We start from the raw sequence: 21,059 nt of genomic DNA on the forward strand, positions 1-21,059 counted from the left end.
ACCCTAGTCATCAATAGATATGAGAATTACCCCGTATTAAAGCACTTATCAACAGCTTTCATTTGATATCCATATTGTACAAACACATTCTAGGGTCCACGTTTTGGTCTCCATCTCGAGACCCTAGTCACGGAGCGGATGGAAATACTCTGAACTAAAGCATTCACCAACAGCTTCCATTTGATACCCATATTGTACATACACATCCGAAGGTTACCCGGGTCCACGTTTTGAACTATATCTCGAGACCCTATCTACCAATAGGTATCCAAACTATACGGAAACCATCTTCAATACCTACTTAACAATGTGTGTAAGTTTGGTTTAATTCGGTGCAAAGACACGGCGGGTCCACGTTTTGGCATATATTTCCAGACCCTAGTCATCTATAGGTATGAAAATTACCCCGTATTAAAGCACTTATCAACAGCTTTCATTTGATACCCATATTGTACATACACAACCAAAGGTTACCCGCGTCCACGTTTTGACCTATATCTCGAGACCCCAGTCACGGAGCGGCATGAAAAATACTCTGTACGAAAGCATTCACCAACAGCTTCAATTTGATATCCATATTGTACAAGCTCATTCTAGGGTCCACGTTTTGGTCTCTACCTCGAGACCCTAGTCACAGAGCGGCATGAAAAATACTCTGAACTAAAGCATTCACCAACAGCTTCCATTTGATATCCATATTGTACATACACGTCCGAAGGTTACCCGGGTCCACGTTTTGAAGGATCTCAAATGCCTTCAAGCCGGTCAAGGTGTGAAGGCATCTAGTTGCATTGCGTCGCTCTCACCATTCATCGATAGTTGTGGATTGCTTCGTGTGGGTGGACGACTGAAAAATTCAGCGCTCGACTTCGAGGTGCAGCATCCAGTCATACTGCCGAGGCGTCATCCTGTCACTCAGGCAATCATTATGCATTTTCATAGGCGCAATTTGCACGCGGGTCCTCGTTCCCTACTAGCATACATTCGGCTGCAGTATTGGCCTATTGGCGGACGAAAAACTGTTTCGAACGTTGTAAGCAAATGCACTCTATGCTTCCGAGCTAAACCGCACTTAGCGGAACATATTATGGCTGATCTTCCGGAAGATAGGGTAAACTCATCTTATGCATTTATGGTCACAGGCGTCGATTATTGTGGACCATTCCATTATAAAAACGAAATACGCAACAAGCAACCCATAAAATGTTACATTTGCATATTCATATGCTTTGCCACGAAAGCTGTGCACCTGGAGCTCGTAGCAGACTTATCAACGAAGGCATTCTTAAATGCACTAAAGCGGTTCATCCTAACGCGTTGTCGCCCCACTCGTATATGGTCGGACAACGCAACCAACTTTGTCGGCGCTAAGAATGAGATGGCAGAATTAAAACGTTTATTCCTGAGCGATAATCATGTGCAAGCAGTTCATGAATTTTGTCTAGCTAATACCATAGAATGGCATTTCATTCCACCTCGCTCTCCACACTTTGGTGGGCTTTGGGAAGCGGCCGTTAAAACTGCGAAATATCATTTTCATCGCTCGGTGGGCTCGTCATTATTAAACTTCGATGAACTGCGCACACTTATTTGCCACATAGCGGCAATTATTAACTCAAGACCTTTGTTTCCACTTTCAGACAATCCGGCTGATTTAGACGTTCTAACTCCAGCTCACTTCATTGGCACTGCTCCTATCTCTACTTACGTTGAACCAGATGTCACGAAGATTAACTTTAATCGTTTGGATCAATGGCAGCGCGTATCATACTACCAGCAGATATTTTGGGCACGTTGGCATGAGGAGTACTTAACTACCTTGCAGCAGCGCTCAAAGTGGCGCACACAGAATTTCGAACTCTGCGTCAACGACATAGTTTTAGTAAAGGACGAAAATCTGCCTCCTCTCAAGTGGCCCCTAGCAAGAGTCACCGAACTAATATATGGATCAGATCGTGTGGCACGTGTCGCTGTACTAAAAACTGCAAATGGAGTCATCCGAAGAGCCATCCGAAAGCTATGCCCATTGCCAAGACAGGGAGGTTGAAAGCCCGGGTCTTCCAACGGGGGGAGGATGTTTGGTTATGCAGAAAGCAGCGCAGTCAGCGCAACCAACATAAACGATGCACTTGCCCTCTCTCATGCACTCTAACACCTGTATGTACATATATACAAACTTTTGTAAATTGCTCTGCGCAGCAATCAAAGCAAGTATATATCTACGCCCAACTGCAGGGCAAAGTCAGTCGCAATTGGATCGTATACCACGTCGCGCAGATTAATTCGAGGCGCCGTGCCGTAATTTTCTATTTACCTTAACTTCGAATATATGTATATACATGTGTATATAAAATAAATTGTATTTTTTCGGAATAGCGTGTTTTTCTTTTCGTTGAAAGAACAGTTAACGAAAATGCTCGTTGACTACACAAAACGATAGGGCCGATGAGACCGAGTGATTGAATCAACAGTCAGTCCAGAAAGCCGCAAGCGATTTTGGAACTTATATATGTAACCAAAAACATGCTGTAATTTTTCAAATGAATTTATGAATTTACACCTGAGTGTTATGTCAACGTACTTAGATGTCGCAAATAACACCCTTTTGCGCATTTCTGGGAGTTGACTGACTTGACTGCAAGGGTTTGGCCAATTGTTTTTATCTTGAGCTAAAAAATCCGGTCCATGCAACCATAGAGATGAGTTAATGAGGTCGTTAGAGGTTGCACCTCTGGATAAAATATCAGCTGGGTTAAACTTCGTAGGCACGTAGCGCCATTCCATACCCGCAGTCAACTCCTGTATAGTGGCTATGCGATTAGCTGTAAAGATTTGAAATCTTGAAGGTTCGTCGCGGATCCAGGATAACACCACCGCCGAATCAGACCAACAATAATATCGACACGAGAAAAGTTTCATTTGAGCTATTTCATGCATGAGTTGCGCCAACAGGGAGGCACCGCACAACTCCAGCCTTGAAACCGTAAGAGTTTTTAAGGGCGCTACACGAGATTTTGAACATAGCAGTTGCGCCTGGTTTCTTCCTTGACTGACTGACACGACGTAAAGACAAGCTCCGTATGCTTCGATGCTGGCGTCACTAAAATCATGAATTTCATAGGCGCCATTCTGCTGTATTGACAACCGGGGAAACTTTATTTGCGGTATGCGGCCAAAATCTGTACACAAACTAAGCCACGATGAATGTAGTGATGAAGGCAAACTTTCATCCCAGTCAAGCCTTTCTTTCCAGATTTGTTGAAGAAAGATTTTAGCCTTCGAAATAATAGGGCCGATGAGACCGAGTGGGTCATAAAAACGAGCAATAGTTGACAAAATGGACCGCTTGCAATGTTTTGATGAAGGCTGCATTGGTGAGAACGCGAACAATAGGCAATCTGATGCAGGATCCCAAGTTAAACCGAGTGTTTTAGTTATATCGCTTCCATCGTCGAACTTAAGTAGTGTTTCTCGATCATCAGGTGGTATCGTCTGCAACAATTCAGGATTACTGGAGCACCACTTTCTCAACTGGAATCCTCCTTTTTCCAGCAGCTTTGTAGTTTGACTCATAATTTCCTTGACTTCTTGAATGGACTCACCGCCTGTAATAAGATCATCGACATAAAAATCGCACTTTAATATTTTTGAGCCTATGGGGTAGACAATTTGTTCATCAATGGCTACCTGATGCATCGAACGAATTGAGAGGAATGAAGCTGGTCTTGTACCATAAGTGACTGTGTCAAGTTTAAAGACGTTGACCGGCTGTTGTGGGGAGTCACGCCACAAGATGCACTGCAGATAACTATCGGGCTCTGAGACTCGTACACAACGATACATCTTACATATGTCACCCGTCAAAGCGATTGGAAAGGTTCTAAACCGAAGCAATGTGTTGAACAGCTTAGGTTGTATGGTGGGTCCTGTCATAAGCAAGTCGTTCAACGAGTATCCAGAAGATGAAACCGCAGAGCCATCGAATACAACGCGGAGTTTTGTAGTTGTGCTCTCTTCCTTCAAAACACAGTGATGCGGCAGAAAGTATTTGCAATACCGCAGATTGTTCTTAGTAACCAGTGACATATGTCCTAGATTCAAATACTCCCGTATGAATGCTGCATATTGGGCCTTCCGCTGTGGGTGGCGGTCCAATTTTCGCTCTAGATTAAGAAAACGACGAAACGCTTGTTGATAAGAGTCGCCCAAGAGATCAATATTAACTTTTGCTGGTAGCCGGACCGAATAGTTCCCTGTAGACAAACGCAAATAATTGGCCTTAAAATGCGCCTCGCAGTCAAGCTCTTCCTTGGAGTATGTGGCGACAGATTCACAGCAACTTTCAACCTCCCAAAATCTACGTACTAGTTGATCGATTTGAACATTGGATTCGTAACCTATGTCAAGTGATGACTGTGCGGCCAATATCGCTCCCCTTTGCCGCTGCGATTCACCACCTGTTACAACCCATCCTAACCTAGTTTTCTGTAGGCACGGTAGACCGTGAGCTAACTTTATTTGTCCAATGCATAAGAGATCATAGAAGAGGCTGGCTCCAATAAGCATGTCTATTCGTTGCGACTTGAAAAATCCTCGATCTGCTAAACAAATGTTCGACGGTATTTTCCAATGAGAAATATCCAAAGTAAAAGAGGGTTGATTGTCCGTTATGTTAGGAGCAACCAACGCTGTAATGCAGGTAGAGTACTCCGAGTTTTGAGACTGAATAGTAATATTGACAGTCAAACCATCAGAGGCGAAGTTTGCATTACCAAGACCCGATACGTAGGTGGATGACTTGGTTTTTCGCAACTGCAGTTGATGAGCAAGACGAGACGTTATAATATGCAACTGCGACCCTGAGTCGAGCAGTGCACGACATGGCACCCATGTACCTGCGCTGTTCTTAACATTGATGACAGCAGTGGCTAGAAGCACAACATCAGGACTGAGATTCTGAGCAGATGTGACAATTGACTTTGTTTGTGAGATTGCAGCCAAGGTGTGGTGTGCGACTGAAGTTGAAACAAGCTTAGAGGTGTTTGGAGGTGCTAATTGGGAGGATGCTTGCACTGAAGATGCAGGACCTTGTGACGACATTGGTGAAGAAGAGGAGTCGATATGTAGCAGACTGTGGTGCTTGGATCCACACGTACGACATAGACCAGCATTGCACGTTCGAAGCTGATGGCCTTTTCTGAGGCAGTTTAAACACAAAGCAAGCCTTTTGACCTCCTTAAGACGGAGTTGTGGAGATAAATTTAAAAAACGGGTGCATGAATATACAGCATGGTCTGTCTCGCAAAAAACACAGCCATTGGTTGAATTGTTTGTATTGTTAGTAGCAATAAATGATTTTCTACCATGGTTAATAGTTCTACTATTTTTTCCCACCTGTGAGCCACGAGTATACGCTGCCATGGAATGTTCTACATTCTCCAGCCTTTGACAACGCTTCTCCAGGAAATTTGTAAACTGCTCCCATGAGGGTATGAGATCTAACGGCGCAGCTTCCTCCCAATTTGCCTGCGTGATACTGTCGACTTTTTGCAGAAGAGTGTGTACGATTATACACCCCGCTATTTGCTCCGAATTCCCCATGGTGCGTAGAGCGCGCAGGTTTGCATTTACCTTGTCGGATAATTCACGAAGCTTCACCGCTGAAGAAGTGTCCACCTTTTTGATGCCCATAATCTCAGTGATGTGTGCCTGAAAAATAAGACGCTTATTGTTAAATCTTTTGTTAAGCAAATCTAGAGCCACAGAGTAGTTGTTGCCACTCATCTCCAACGAACGAATTGCATCCAGAGCTGGACCCTTCAGATATGAACGTAGGTGCTGCAACTTCTCGACATCCGTGAGGTCCGGATCCTTGTCTATAACGGTTGAAAACAAGGAAAAGAAATCTGTGTATTCCGTATATCCTCCACTGAATATAGGCAGTCTGAGCTCAGGCAAACGTGGTCGACTTTGCAAAACAACTGTTTGCCCTTCCAAAACCGGATCGTGCCGCATGGTTGAGCAGGATGGCATTTGAGATTGACGTTTATGAATTTCACGCCGTATACGACACCGAAGTAAAAGGAGTAGCTCTTCAAAATTTGAACGCAGTGCTCCGCCGATTTCGTCAAAATTGAGCTCCTCTAAGCTGTCATGAGCCAAGTTAAACGTGCTGGAAATATGTTCGAGGCACTCCAACCGTACCTTTAAATCTACTTCGGTGAATGGATTAATTTTTTCACCTTCGATTGCCCGTTCAATCGATTGCGCTTGTGCATAAATTGATTGCGCCTTACGTTTGTAAAAAATCACCATATCCTCAGGTGACAACCGAGAAGCTTCGTTTGTTGCCATCATACAAAATATTAAAAATGTATTAACGAACAATAATATATATATATATATTAAAATTGTATGCACGGGTTGAAGTTAGCAGTTTATACCGTTTGAAGTTAGCGGTATGAGCAGGTTGAAGTTAGCGGGATATACCGTTGGAAGATAAAACTACCGGAATACCGTATGAAGTTAGTGTTTTTATTGTTTTTTTTAAGTTCGTACATATGCTACTTTAGTTATGTACGTGTGCTTCTGTACTTCACTTCAACTGTATTTTGTCTTATTTATTTCAACTGCTTTTTGTTTTATTTGTTTCAACTGTATTTTGTTTTATTTGTTTCAACTGTATTTTGTTTTATTTATTTCAACTATTTTTATTTTATTTATTTCAACAATTTTTTATTTTATTTATTTCAACAATTTTTTATTTTATTTATTTCAATAGATATATTCCACGAGAATTTAAATAGGATTATATTAATCGCGATCACGTCGGGGTCACCAAAATGTGTAGTCAACGAGCATTTTCGTTAACTGTTCTTTCAACGAAAAGAAAAACACGCTATTCTGAAAAAATACAATTTATTTTATATACACATGTATATACATATATTCGAAGTTAAGGTAAATAGAAAATTACGGCACGGCGCCTCGAATTAATGTGCGCGACGTGGTATACGATCCAATTGCGACTGACTTTGCCCTGCAGTTGGGCGTAGATATATACTTGCTAACATGCGCAGAGTTTTGGTGACCCCGACGTGATCGCGATTAATATAATCCTATTTAAATTCTCGTGGAATATATCTATTGAAATAAATAAAATAAAAAATTGTTGAAATAAATAAAATAAAAAATAGTTGAAATAAATAAAACAAAATACAGTTGAAGTGAAGTACAGAAGCACACGTACATAACTAAAGTAGCATATGTACGAACTTAAAAAAAAACAATAAAAACACTAACTTCAAACGGTATATCCCGCTAACTTCAACCTGCTCATACCGCTAACTTCAAACGGTATAAACTGCTAACTTTAACCCGTGCATACAATTTTAATATATATATATATATATTATTGTTCGTTAATACATTTTTAATATTTTGTATGATGGCAACAAACGAAGCTTCTCGGTTGTCACCTGAGGATATGGTGATTTTTTACAAACGTAAGGCGCAATCAATTTATGCACAAGCACAATCGATTGAACGGGCAATCGAAGGCGAAAAAATTAATCCATTCACCGAAGTAGATTTAAAGGTACGGTTGGAGTGCCTCGAACATATTTCCAGCACGTTTAACTTGGCTCATGACAGCTTAGAGGAGCTCAATTTTGACGAAATCGGCGGAGCACTGCGTTCAAATTTTGAAGAGCTACTCCTTTTACTTCGGTGTCGTATACGGCGTGAGATTCATAAACGTCAATCTCAAATGCCATCCTGCTCAACCATGCGGCACGATCCGGTTTTGGAAGGGCAAACAGTTGTTTTGCAAAGTCGACCACGTTTGCCTGAGCTCAGACTGCCTACATTCAGTGGAGGACATACGGAATACACAGATTTCCTTTCCTTGTTTTCAACCGTTATAGACAAGGATCCGGACCTCACGGATGTCGAGAAGTTGCAGCACCTACGTTCATATCTGAAGGGTCCAGCTCTGGATGCAATTCGTTCGTTGGAGATGAGTGGCAACAACTACTCTGTGGCTCTAGATTTGCTTAACAAAAGATTTAACAATAAGCGTCTTATTTTTCAGGCACACATCACTGAGATTATGGGCATCAAAAAGGTGGACACTTCTTCAGCGGTGAAGCTTCGCGAATTATCCGACAAGGTAAATGCAAACCTGCGCGCTCTACGCACCATGGGGAATTCGGAGCAAATAGCGGGGTGTATAATCGTACACACTCTTCTGCAAAAAGTCGACAGTATCACGCAGGCAAATTGGGAGGAAGCTGCGCCGTTAGATCTCATACCCTCATGGGAGCAGTTTACAAATTTCCTGGAGAAGCGTTGTCAAAGGCTGGAGAATGTAGAACATTCCATGGCAGCGTATACTCGTGGCTCACAGGTGGGAAAAAATAGTAGAACTATTAACCATGGTAGAAAATCATTTATTGCTACTAACAATACAAACAATTCAACCAATGGCTGTGTTTTTTGCGACAACACAGACCATGCTGTATATTCATGCACCCGTTTTTTAAATTTATCTCCACAACTCCGTTTTAAGGAGGTCAAAAGGCTTGCTTTGTGTTTAAACTGCCTCAGAAAAGGCCATCAGCTTCGAACGTGCAATGCTGGTCTATGTCGTACGTGTGGATCCAAGCACCACAGTCTGCTACATATCGACTCCTCTTCTTCACCAATGTCGTCACAAGGTCCTGCATCTTCAGTGCAAGCATCCTCCCAATTAGCACCTCCAAACACCTCTAAGCTTGTTTCAACTTCAGTCGCACACCACACCTTGGCTGCAATCTCACAAACAACGTCAATTGTCACATCTGCTCAGAATCTCAGTCCTGATGTTGTGCTTCTAGCCACTGCTGTCATCAATGTTAAGAACAGCGCAGGTACATGGGTGCCATGTCGTGCACTGCTCGACTCAGGGTCGCAGTTGCATATTATAACGTCTCGTCTTGCTCATCAACTGCAGTTGCGAAAAACCAAGTCATCCACCTACGTATCGGGTCTTGGTAATGCAAACTTCGCCTCTGATGGTTTGACTGTCAATATTACTATTCAGTCTCAAAACTCGGAGTACTCTACCTGCATTACAGCGTTGGTTGCTCCTAACATAACGGACAATCAACCCTCTTTTACTTTGGATATTTCTCATTGGAAAATACCGTCGAACATTTGTTTAGCAGATCGAGGTTTTTTCAAGTCGCAACGAATAGACATGCTTATTGGAGCCAGCCTCTTCTATGATCTCTTATGCATTGGACAAATAAAGTTAGCTCACGGTCTACCGTGCCTACAGAAAACTAGGTTAGGATGGGTTGTAACAGGTGGTGAATCGCAGCGGCAAAGGGGAGCGATATTGGCCGCACAGTCATCACTTGACATAGGTTACGAATCCAATGTTCAAATCGATCAACTAGTACGTAGATTTTGGGAGGTTGAAAGTTGCTGTGAATCTGTCGCCACATACTCCAAGGAAGAGCTTGACTGCGAGGCGCATTTTAAGGCCAATTATTTGCGTTTGTCTACAGGGAACTATTCGGTCCGGCTACCAGCAAAAGTTAGTATTGATCTCTTGGGCGACTCTTATCAACAAGCGTTTCGTCGTTTTCTTAATCTAGAGCGAAAATTGGACCGCCACCCACAGCGGAAGGCCCAATATGCAGCATTCATACGGGAATATTTGAATCTAGGACATATGTCACTGGTTACTAAGAACAATCTGCGGTATTGCAAATACTTTCTGCCGCATCACTGTGTTTTGAAGGAAGAGAGCACAACTACAAAACTCCGCGTTGTATTCGATGGCTCTGCGGTTTCATCTTCTGGATACTCGTTGAACGACTTGCTTATGACAGGACCCACCATACAACCTAAGCTGTTCAACACATTGCTTCGGTTTAGAACCTTTCCAATCGCTTTGACGGGTGACATATGTAAGATGTATCGTTGTGTACGAGTCTCAGAGCCCGATAGTTATCTGCAGTGCATCTTGTGGCGTGACTCCCCACAGCAGCCGGTCAACGTCTTTAAACTTGACACAGTCACTTATGGTACAAGACCAGCTTCATTCCTCTCAATTCGTTCGATGCACCAGTTAGCCATTGATGAACAAACTGTCTACCCCATAGGCTCAAAAATATTAAAGTGCGATTTTTATGTCGATGATCTTATTACAGGCGGTGAGTCCATTCAAGAAGTCAAGGAAATTATGAGTCAAACTACAAAGCTGCTGGAAAAAGGAGGATTCAAGTTGAGAAAGTGGTGCTCCAGTAATCCTGAATTGTTGCAGACGATACCACCTGATGATCGAGAAACACTACTTAAGTTCGACGATGGAAGCGATATAACTAAAACACTCGGTTTAACTTGGGATCCTGCATCAGATTGCCTATTGTTCGCGTTCTCACCAATGCAGCCTTCATCAAAACATTGCAAGCGGTCCATTTTGTCAACTATTGCTCGTTTTTATGACCCACTCGGTCTCATCGGCCCTATTATTTCGAAGGCTAAAATCTTTCTTCAACAAATCTGGAAAGAAAGGCTTGACTGGGATGAAAGTTTGCCTTCATCACTACATTCATCGTGGCTTAGTTTGTGTGCAGATTTTGGCCGCATACCGCAAATAAAGTTTCCCCGTTTGTCAATCCAGCAGAATGGCGCCTATGAAATTCATGGTTTTAGTGACGCCAGCATCGAAGCATACGGAGCTTGTCTTTACGTCGTGTCAGTCAGTCAAGGAAGAAACCAGGCGCAACTGCTATGTTCAAAATCTCGTGTAGCGCCCTTAAAAACTCTTACGGTTCCAAGGCTGGAGTTGTGCGGTGCCTCCCTGTTGGCGCAACTCATGCATGAAATAGCTCAAATGAAACTTTTCTCGTGTCGATATTATTGTTGGTCTGATTCGGCGGTGGTGTTATCCTGGATCCGCGACGAACCTTCAAGATTTCAAATCTTTACAGCTAATCGCATAGCCACTATACAGGAGTTGACTGCGGGTATGGAATGGCGCTACGTGCCTACGAAGTTTAACCCAGCTGATATTTTATCCAGAGGTGCAACCTCTAACGACCTCATTAACTCATCTCTATGGCTGCATGGACCGGATTTTTTAGCTCAAGATAAAAACAATTGGCCAAACCCTTGCAGTCAAGTCAGTCAACTCCCAGAAATGCGCAAACGGGTGTTATTTGCGACATCTGAGTACGTTGACATAACACTCAGGTGTAAATTCATAAATTCATTTGAAAAATTACAGCATGTTTTTGGTTACATTTATAAGTTCCAAAATCGCTTGCGGCTTTCTGGACTGACTGTTGATTGCATACGCCGTGGCACAAAACTACTCCTGCGCACCATCCAAAGGCTTCACTTCAAAGAGGATCTCAAATGCCTTCAAGCCGGTCAAGGTGTGAAGGCATCTAGTTGCATTGCGTCGCTCTCACCATTCATCGATAGTTGTGGATTGCTTCGTGTGGGTGGACGACTGAAAAATTCAGCGCTCGACTTCGAGGCGCAGCATCCAGTCATACTGCCGAGGCGTCATCCTGTCACTCAAGCAATCATTATGCATTTTCATAGGCGCAATTTGCACGCGGGTCCTCGTTCCCTACTAGCATACATTCGGCTGCAGTATTGGCCTATTGGCGGACGAAAAACTGTTTCGAACGTTGTAAGCAAATGCACTCTATGCTTCCGAGCTAAACCGCACTTAGCGGAACATATTATGGCTGATCTTCCGGAAGATAGGGTAAACTCATCTTATGCATTTATGGTCACAGGCGTCGATTATTGTGGACCATTCCAATATAAAAACGAAATACGCAACAAGCAACCCATAAAATGTTACATTTGCATATTCATATGTTTTGCCACGAAAGCTGTGCACCTGGAGCTCGTAGCAGACTTATCAACGAAGGCATTCTTAAATGCACTAAAGCGGTTCATCCTAACGCGTTGTCGCCCCACTCGTATATGGTCGGACAACGCAACCAACTTTGTTGGCGCTAAGAATGAGATGGCAGAACTAAAACGTTTATTCCTGAGCGAGAAACATGTGCAAGCAGTTCATGAATTTTGTCTAGCCAATACCATAGATTGGCATTTCATTCCACCTCGCTCTCCACACTTTGGTGGGCTTTGGGAAGCGGCCGTTAAAACTGCGAAATATCATTTTCATCGCTCGGTGGGCTCGTCATTATTAAACTTCGATGAACTGCGCACACTTATTTGCCACATAGCGGCAATTATTAACTCAAGACCTTTGTTTCCACTTTCAGAGAATCCGGCTGATTTAGACGTTCTAACTCCAGCTCACTTCATTGGCACTGCTCCTATCTCCACTTATGTTGAACCAGATGTCACGAAGATTAACTTTAATCGTTTGGATCAATGGCAGCGCGTATCATACTACCAGCAGATATTTTGGGCACGTTGGCGTGAGGAGTACTTAACTACCTTGCAGCAGCGCTCAAAGTGGCGCATACAGAATTTCGAACTCTGCGTCAACGACATAGTTTTAGTAAAGGACGAAAATCTGCCTCCTCTCAAGTGGCCCCTAGCAAGAGTCACCGAACTAATATATGGATCAGATCGTGTGGCACGTGTCGCTGTACTAAAAACTGCAAATGGAGTCATCCGAAGAGCCATCCGAAAGCTATGCCCATTGCCAAGACAGGATGAGGTTGAAAGCCCGAGTCTTCCAACGGGGGGAGGATGTTTGGCTATGCAGAAAGCAGCGCAGTCAGCGCAACCAACATAAACGATGCACTTGCCCTCTCTCATGCACTCTAACACCTGTATGTACATATATACAAACTTTTGTAAATTGCTCTGCGCAGCAATCAAAGCAAGTATATATCTACGCCCAACTGCAGGGCAAAGTCAGTCGCAATTGGATCGTATACCACGTCGCGCAGATTAATTCGAGGCGCCGTGCCGTAATTTTCTATTTACCTTAACTTCGAATATATATATATACATGTGTATATAAAATAAATTGTATTTTTTCGGAATAGCGTGTTTTTCTTTTCGTTGAAAGAACAGTTAACGAAAATGCTCGTTGACTACCTTGGAGTATGTGGCGACAGATTCACAGCAACTTTCAACCTCCCAAAATCTACGTACTAGTTGATCGATTTGAACATTGGATTCGTAACCTATGTCAAGTGATGACTGTGCGGCCAATATCGCTCCCCTTTGCCGCTGCGATTCACCACCTGTTACAACCCATCCTAACCTAGTTTTCTGTAGGCACGGTAGACCGTGAGCTAACTTTATTTGCAACTGCGACCCTGAGTCGAGCAGTGCACGACATGGCACCCATGTACCTGCGCTGTTCTTAACATTGATGACAGCAGTGGCTAGAAGCACAACATCAGGACTGAGATTCTGAGCAGATGTGACAATTGACGTTGTTTGTGAGATTGCAGCCAAGGTGTGGTGTGCGACTGAAGTTGAAACAAGCTTAGAGGTGTTTGGAGGTGCTAATTGGGAGGATGCTTGCACTGAAGATGCAGGACCTTGTGACGACATTGGTGAAGAAGAGGACTCGATATGTAGCAGACTGTGGTGCTTGGATCCACACGTACGACATAGACCAGCATTGCACGTTCGAAGCTGATGGCCTTTTCTAAGGCAGTTTAAACACAAAGCAAGCCTTTTGACCTCCTTAAGACGGAGTTGTGGAGATAAATTTAAAAAACGGGTGCATGAATATACAGCATGGTCTGTGTTGTCGCAAAAAACACAGCCATTGGTTGAATTGTTTGTATTGTTAGTAGCAATAAATGATTTTCTACCATGGTTAATAGTTCTACTATTTTTTCCCACCTGTGAGCCACGAGTATACGCTGCCATGGAATGTTCTACATTCTCCAGTCTTTGACAACGCTTCTCCAGGAAACTTGTAAACTGCTCCCATGAGGGTATGAGATCTAACGGCGCAGCTTCCTCCCAATTTGCCTGCGTGATACTGTCGACTTTTTGCAGAAGAGTGTGTACGATTATCGTCGATGTCGTCACAAGGTCCTGCATCTTCAAGGCAAGCATCCTCCCAATTAGCACCTCCAAACACCTCTAAGCTTGTTTCAACTTCAGTCGCACACCACACCTTGGCTGCAATCTCACAAACAACGTCAATTGTCACATCTGCTCAGAATCTCAGTCCTGATGTTGTGCTTCTAGCCACTGCTGTCATCAATGTTAAGAACAGCGCAGGTACATGGGTGCCATGTCGTGCACTGCTCGACTCAGGGTCGCAGTTGCATATTATAACGTCTCGTCTTGCTCATCAACTGCAGTTGCGAAAAACCAAGTCATCCACCTACGTATCAGGTCTTGGTAATGCAAACTTCGCCTCTGATGGTTTGACTGTCAATATTACTATTCAGTCTCAAAACTCGGAGTACTCTACCTGCATTACAGCGTTGGTTGCTCCTAACATAACGGACAATCAACCCTCTTTTACTTTGGATATTTCTCATTGGAAAATACCGTCGAACATTTGTTTAGCAGATCGAGGTTTTTTCAAGTCGCAACGAATAGACATGCTTATTGGAGCCAGCCTCTTCTATGATCTCTTATGCATTGGACAAATAAAGTTAGCTCACGGTCTACCGTGCCTACAGAAAACTAGGTTAGGATGGGTTGTAACAGGTGGTGAATCGCAGCGGCAAAGGGGAGCGATATTGGCCGCACAGTCATCACTTGACATAGGTTACGAATCCAATGTTCAAATCGATCAACTAGTACGTAGATTTTGGGAGGTTGAAAGTTGCTGTGAATCTGTCGCCACATACTCCAAAGAAGAGCTTGACTGCGAGGCGCATTTTAAGGCCAATTATTTGCGTTTGTCTACAGGGAACTATTCGGTCCGGCTACCAGCAAAAGTTAATATTGATCTCTTGGGCGGCTCTTATCAACAAGCGTTTCGTCGTTTTCTTAATCTAGAGCGAAAATTGGACCGCCACCCACAGCGGAAGGCCCAATATGCAGCATTCATACGGGAATATTTGAATCTAGGACATATGTCACTGGTTACTAAGAACAATCTGCGGTATTGCAAATACTTTCTGCCGCATCACTGTGTTTTGAAGGAAGAGAGCACAACTACAAAACTCCGCGTTGTATTCGATGGATCTGCGGTTTCATCTTCTGGATACTCGTTGAACGACTTGCTTATGACAGGACCCACCATACAACCTAAGCTGTTCAACACATTGCTTCGGTTTAGAACCTTTCCAATCGCTTTGACGGGTGACATATGTAAGATGTATCGTTGTGTACGAGTCTCAGAGCCCGATAGTTATCTGCAGTGCATCTTGTGGCGTGACTCCCCACAGCAGCCGGTCAACGTCTTTAAACTTGACACAGCCACTTATGGTACAAGACCAGCTTCATTCCTCTCAATTCGTTCGATGCACCAGTTAGCCATTGATGAACAAACTGTCTACCCCATAGGCTCAAAAATGTTAAAGCGCGATTTTTATGTCGATGATCTTATTACAGGCGGTGAGTCCATTCAAGAAGTCAAGGAAATTATGAGTCAAACTACAAAGCTGCTGGAAAAAGGAGGATTCAAGTTGAGAAAGTGGTGCTCCAGTAATCCTGAATTGTTGCAGACGATACCACCTGATGATCGAGAAACTCTACTTAAGTTCGACGATGGAAGCGATATAGCTAAAACACTCGGTTTAACTTGGGATCCTGCATCAGATTGCCTATTGTTCGCGTTCTCACCAATGCAGCCTTCATCAAAACATTGCAAGCGGTCCATTTTGTCAACTATTGCTCGTTTTTATGACCCACTCGGTCTCATCGGCCCTATTATTTCGAAGGCTAAAATCTTTCTTCAACAAATCTGGAAAGAAAGGCTTGACTGGGATGAAAGTTTGCCTTCATCACTACATTCATCGTGGCTTAGTTTGTGTGCAGATTTTGGCCGCATACCGCAAATAAAGTTTCCCCGTTTGTCAATACAGCAGAATGGCGCCTATGAAATTCATGGTTTTAGTGACGCCAGCATCGAAGCATACGGAGCTTGTCTTTACGTCGTGTCAGTCAGTCAAGGAAGAAACCAGGCGCAACTGCTATGTTCAAAATCTCGTGTAGCGCCCTTAAAAACTCTTACGGTTCCAAGGCTGGAGTTGTGCGGTGCCTCCCTGTTGGCGCAACTCATGCATGAAATAGCTCAAATACAACTTTTCTCGTGTCGATATTATTGTTGGTCTGATTCGGCGGTAGTGTTATCCTGGATCCGCGACGAACCTTCAAGATTTCAAATCTTTACAGCTAATCGCATAGCCACTATACAGGAGTTGACTGCGGGTATGGAATGGCGCTACGTGCCTACGAAGTTTAACCCAGCTGATATTTTATCCAGAGGTGCAACCTCTAACGACCTCATTAACTCATCTCTATGGCTGCATGGACCGGATTTTTTAGCTCAAGATAAAAACAATTGGCCAAACCCTTGCAGTCAAGTCAGTCAACTCCCAGAAATGCGCAAAAGGGTGTTATTTGCGACATCTGAGTACGTTGACATAACACTCAGGTGTAAATTCATAAATTCTTTTGAAAAATTACAGCATGTTTTTGGTTACATTTATAAGTTCCAAAATCGCTTGCGGCTTTCTGGACTGACTGTTGATTGCATACGGCGTGGCACAAAACTACTCCTGCGCACCATCCAAAGGCTTCACTTCAAAGAGGATCTCAAATGCCTTCAAGCCGGTCAAGGTGTGAAGGCATCTAGTTGCATTGCGTCGCTCTCACCATTCATCGATAGTTGTGGATTGCTTCGTGTGGGTGGACGACTGAAAAATTCAGCGCTCGACTTCGAGGCGCAGCATCCAGTCATACTGCCGAGGCGTCATCCTGTCACTCAAGCAATCATTATGCATTTTCATAGGCGCAATTTGCACGCGGGTCCTCGTTCCCTACTAGCATACATTCGGCTGCAGTATTGGCCTATTGGCGGACGAAAAACTGTTTCGAACGTTGTAAGCAAATGCACTCTATGCTTCCGAGCTAAACCGCACTTAGCGGAACATATTATGGCTGACCTTCCGGAAGATAGGGTAAACTCATCTTATGCATTTATGGTCACAGGCGTCGATTATTGTGGACCATTCCATTATAAAAACGAAATACGCAACAAGCAACCCATAAAATGTTACATTTGCATATTCATATGCTTTGCCACGAAAGCTGTGCACCTGGAGCTCGTAGCAGACTTATCAACGAAGGCATTCTTAAATGCACTAAAGCGGTTCATCCTAACGCGTTGTCGCCCCACTCGTATATGGTCGGACAACGCAACCAACTTTGTCGGCGCTAAGAATGAGATGGCAGAATTAAAACGTTTATTCCTGAGCGATAATCATGTGCAAGCAGTTCATGAATTTTGTCTAGCTAATACCATAGAATGGCATTTCATTCCACCTCGCTCTCCACACTTTGGTGGGCTTTGGGAAGCGGCCGTTAAAACTGTGAAATATCATTTTCATCGCTCGGTGGGCTCGTCATTATTAAACTTCGATGAACTGCGCACACTTATTTGCCACATAGCGGCAATTATTAACTCAAGACCTTTGTTTCCACTTTCAGACAATCCGGCTTATTTAGACGTTCTAACTCCAGCTCACTTCATTGGCACTGCTCCTATCTCTACTTATGTTGAACCAGATGTCACGAAGATTAACTTTAATCGTTTGGATCAATGGCAGCGCGTATCATACTACCAACAGATATTTTGGACACGTTGGCGTGAGGAGTACTTAACTACCTTGCAGCAGCGCTCAAAGTGGCGCACACAGAATTTCGAACTCTGCGTCAACGACATAGTTTTAGTAAAGGACGAAAATCTGCCTCCTCTCAAGTGGCCCCTAGCAAGAGTCACCGAACTAATATATGGATCAGATCGTGTGGCACGTGTCGCTGTACTAAAAACTGCAAATGGAGTCATCCGAAGAGCCATCCGAAAGCTATGCCCATTGCCAAGACAGGATGAGGTTGAAAGCCCGAGTCTTCCAACGGGGGGAGGATGTTTGGTTATGCAGAAAGCAGCGCAGTCAGCGCAACCAACATAAACGATGCACTTGCCCTCTCTCATGCACTCTAACACCTGTATGTACATATATACAAACTTTTGTAAATTGCTCTGCGCAGCAATCAAAGCAAGTATATATCTACGCCCAACTGCAGGGCAAAGTCAGTCGCAATTGGATCGTTTACCACGTCGCGCAGATTAATTCGAGGCGCCGTGCCGTAATTTTCTATTTACCTTAACTTCGAATATATGTATATACATGTGTATATAAAATAAATTGTATTTTTTCGGAATAGCGTGTTTTTCTTTTCGTTGAAAGAACAGTTAACGAAAATGCTCGTTGACTACACATTTGTGTATTGAATTGTTGCAGACGATACCACCTGATGATCGAGAAACACTACTTAAGTTCGACGATGGAAGCGATATAACTAAAACACTCGGTTTAACTTGGGATCCTCCATCAGATTGCCTATTGTTCGCGTTCTCACCAATGCAGCCTTCATCAAAACATTGCAAGCGGTCCATTTTGTCAACTATTGCTCGTTTTTATGACCCACTCGGTCTCATCGGCCCTATTATTTCGAAGGCTAAAATCTTTCTTCAACAAATCTGGAAAGAAAGGCTTGACTGGGATGAAAGTTTGCCTTCATCACTACATTCATCTTGGCTTAGTTTGTGTGCAGATTTTGGCCGCATACCGCAAATAAAGTTTCCCCGTTTGTCAATCCAGCAGAATGGCGCCTATGAAATTCATGGTTTTAGTGACGCCAGCATCGAAGCATACGGAGCTTGTCTTTACGTCGTGTCAGTCAGTCAAGGAAGAAACCAGGCGCAACTGCTATGTTCAAAATCTCGTGTAGCGCCCTTAAAAACTCTTACGGTTCCAAGGCTGGAGTTGTGCGGTGCCTCCCTGTTGGCGCAACTCATGCATGAAATAGCTCAAATACAACTTTTCTCGTGTCGATATTATTGTTGGTCTGATTCGGCGGTGGTGTTATCCTGGATCCGCGACGAATCTTCAAGATTTCAAATCTTTACAGCTAATCGCATAGCCACTATACAGGAGTTGACTGCGGGTATGGAATGGCGCTACGTGCCTACGAAGTTTAACCCAGCTGATATTTTATCCAGAGGGGCAACCTCTAACGACCTCATTAACTCATCTCTATGGCTGCATGGACCGGATTTTTTAGCTCAAGATAAAAACAATTGGCCAAACCCTTGCAGTCAAGTCAGTCAACTCCCAGAAATGCGCAAAAGGGTGTTATTTGCGACATCTAAGTACGTTGACATAACACTCAGGTGTAAATTCATAAATTCATTTGAAAAATTACAGCATGTTTTTGGTTACATTTATAAGTTCCAAAATCGCTTGCGGCTTTCTGGACTGACTGTTGATTGCATACGCCGTGGCACAAAACTACTCCTGCGCACCATCCAAAGGCTTCACTTCAAAGAGGATCTCAAATGCCTTCAAGCCGGTCAAGGTGTGAAGGCATCTAGTTGCATTGCGTCGCTCTCACCATTCATCGATAGTTGTGGATTGCTTCGTGTGGGTGGACGACTGAAAAATTCAGCGCTCGACTTCGAGGCGCAGCATCCAGTCATACTGCCGAGGCGTCATCCTGTCACTCAGGCAATCATTATGCATTTTCATAGGCGCAATTTGCACGCGGGTCCTCGTTCCCTACTAGCATACATTCGGCTGCAGTATTGGCCTATTGGCGGACGAAAAACTGTTTCGAACGTTGTAAGCAAATGCACTCTATGCTTCCGAGCTAAACCGCACTTAGCGGAACATATTATGGCTGATCTTCCGGAAGATAGGGTAAACTCATCTTATGCATTTATGGTCACAGGCGTCGATTATTGTGGACCATTCCATTATAAAAACGAAATACGCAACAAGCAACCCATAAAATGTTACATTTGCATATTCATATGCTTTGCCACGAAAGCTGTGCACCTGGAGCTCGTAGCAGACTTATCAACGAAGGCATTCTTAAATGCACTAAAGCGGTTCATCCTAACGCGTTGTCGCCCCACTCGTATATGGTCGGACAACGCAACCAACTTTGTCGGCGCTAAGAATGAGATGGCAGAATTAAAACGTTTATTCCTGAGCGATAATCATGTGCAAGCAGTTCATGAATTTTGTCTAGCTAATACCATAGAATGGCATTTCATTCCACCTCGCTCTCCACACTTTGGTGGGCTTTGGGAAGCGGCCGTTAAAACTGCGAAACATCATTTTCATCGCTCGGTGGGCTCGTCATTATTAAACTTCGATGAACTGCGCACACTTATTTGCCACATAGCGGCAATTATTAACTCAAGACCTTTGTTTCCACTTTCAGACAATCCGGCTGATTTAGACGTTCTAACTCCAGCTCACTTCATTGGCACTGCTCCTATCTCTACTTACGTTGAACCAGATGTCACGAAGATTAACTTTAATCGTTTGGATCAATGGCAGCGCGTATCATACTACCAGCAGATATTTTGGGCACGTTGGCATGAGGAGTACTTAACTACCTTGCAGCAGCGCTCAAAGTGGCGCACACAGAATTTCGAACTCTGCGTCAACGACATAGTTTTAGTAAAGGACGAAAATCTGCCTCCTCTCAAGTGGCCCCTAGCAAGAGTCACCGAACTAATATATGGATCAGATCGTGTGGCACGTGTCGCTGTACTAAAAACTGCAAATGGAGTCATACGAAGAGCCATCCGAAAGCTATGCCCATTGCCAAGACAGGATGAGGTTGAAAGCCCGGGTCTTCCAACGGGGGGAGGATGTTTGGTTATGCAGAAAGCAGCGCAGTCAGCGCAACCAACATAAACGATGCACTTGCCCTCTCTCATGCACTCTAACACCTGTATGTACATATATACAAACTTTTGTAAATTGCTCTGCGCAGCAATCAAAGCAAGTATATATCTACGCCCAACTGCAGGGCAAAGTCAGTCGCAATTGGATCGTATACCA

At 43.7% G+C, this 21,059-nt stretch overlaps 4 protein-coding genes across 4 annotated transcripts; 3 read left to right on the forward strand and 1 right to left on the reverse strand.

Annotated features, from left to right (window-relative positions):
- Window positions 1-1,087: 1,087 nt before the first annotated feature.
- On the forward strand, window positions 1,088-2,047 carry LOC128870559 (uncharacterized). Its single transcript, XM_054113211.1, has one exon. The coding sequence runs from the start codon at window positions 1,088-1,090 to the stop codon at window positions 2,045-2,047; it is 960 nt and encodes a 319-aa protein (XP_053969186.1).
- Window positions 2,048-2,471: 424 nt separating this feature from the next.
- On the reverse strand, window positions 2,472-6,354 carry LOC128870560 (uncharacterized). Its single transcript, XM_054113213.1, has 2 exons — window positions 2,582-6,354; window positions 2,472-2,526 (listed from the first exon to the last, which is right to left on the reverse strand). Exons 1-2 carry the CDS (start codon window positions 6,352-6,354, stop codon window positions 2,472-2,474), a joined length of 3,828 nt encoding a protein of 1,275 aa, XP_053969188.1.
- Window positions 6,355-7,447: 1,093 nt separating this feature from the next.
- Window positions 7,448-12,781, forward strand: LOC128870561 (uncharacterized). The gene is made up of 2 exons (XM_054113214.1): window positions 7,448-11,173; window positions 11,279-12,781. Exons 1-2 carry the CDS (start codon window positions 7,448-7,450, stop codon window positions 12,779-12,781), a joined length of 5,229 nt encoding a protein of 1,742 aa, XP_053969189.1.
- Window positions 12,782-14,033: 1,252 nt separating this feature from the next.
- LOC128870562 (uncharacterized) lies at window positions 14,034-20,912 on the forward strand. Its single transcript, XM_054113215.1, has 3 exons — window positions 14,034-16,502; window positions 16,608-17,960; window positions 19,410-20,912. The coding sequence occupies exons 1-3, from the start codon at window positions 14,034-14,036 to the stop codon at window positions 20,910-20,912; spliced, it is 5,325 nt and encodes a 1,774-aa protein (XP_053969190.1).
- The last annotated feature ends 147 nt before the right edge of the window (window positions 20,913-21,059 follow it).

The sequence above is a fragment of the Anastrepha ludens genome, chromosome Y (assembly GCF_028408465.1).
Source record: "Anastrepha ludens isolate Willacy chromosome Y, idAnaLude1.1, whole genome shotgun sequence".
Taxonomy (NCBI): Eukaryota; Metazoa; Arthropoda; class Insecta; order Diptera; family Tephritidae; genus Anastrepha; species Anastrepha ludens.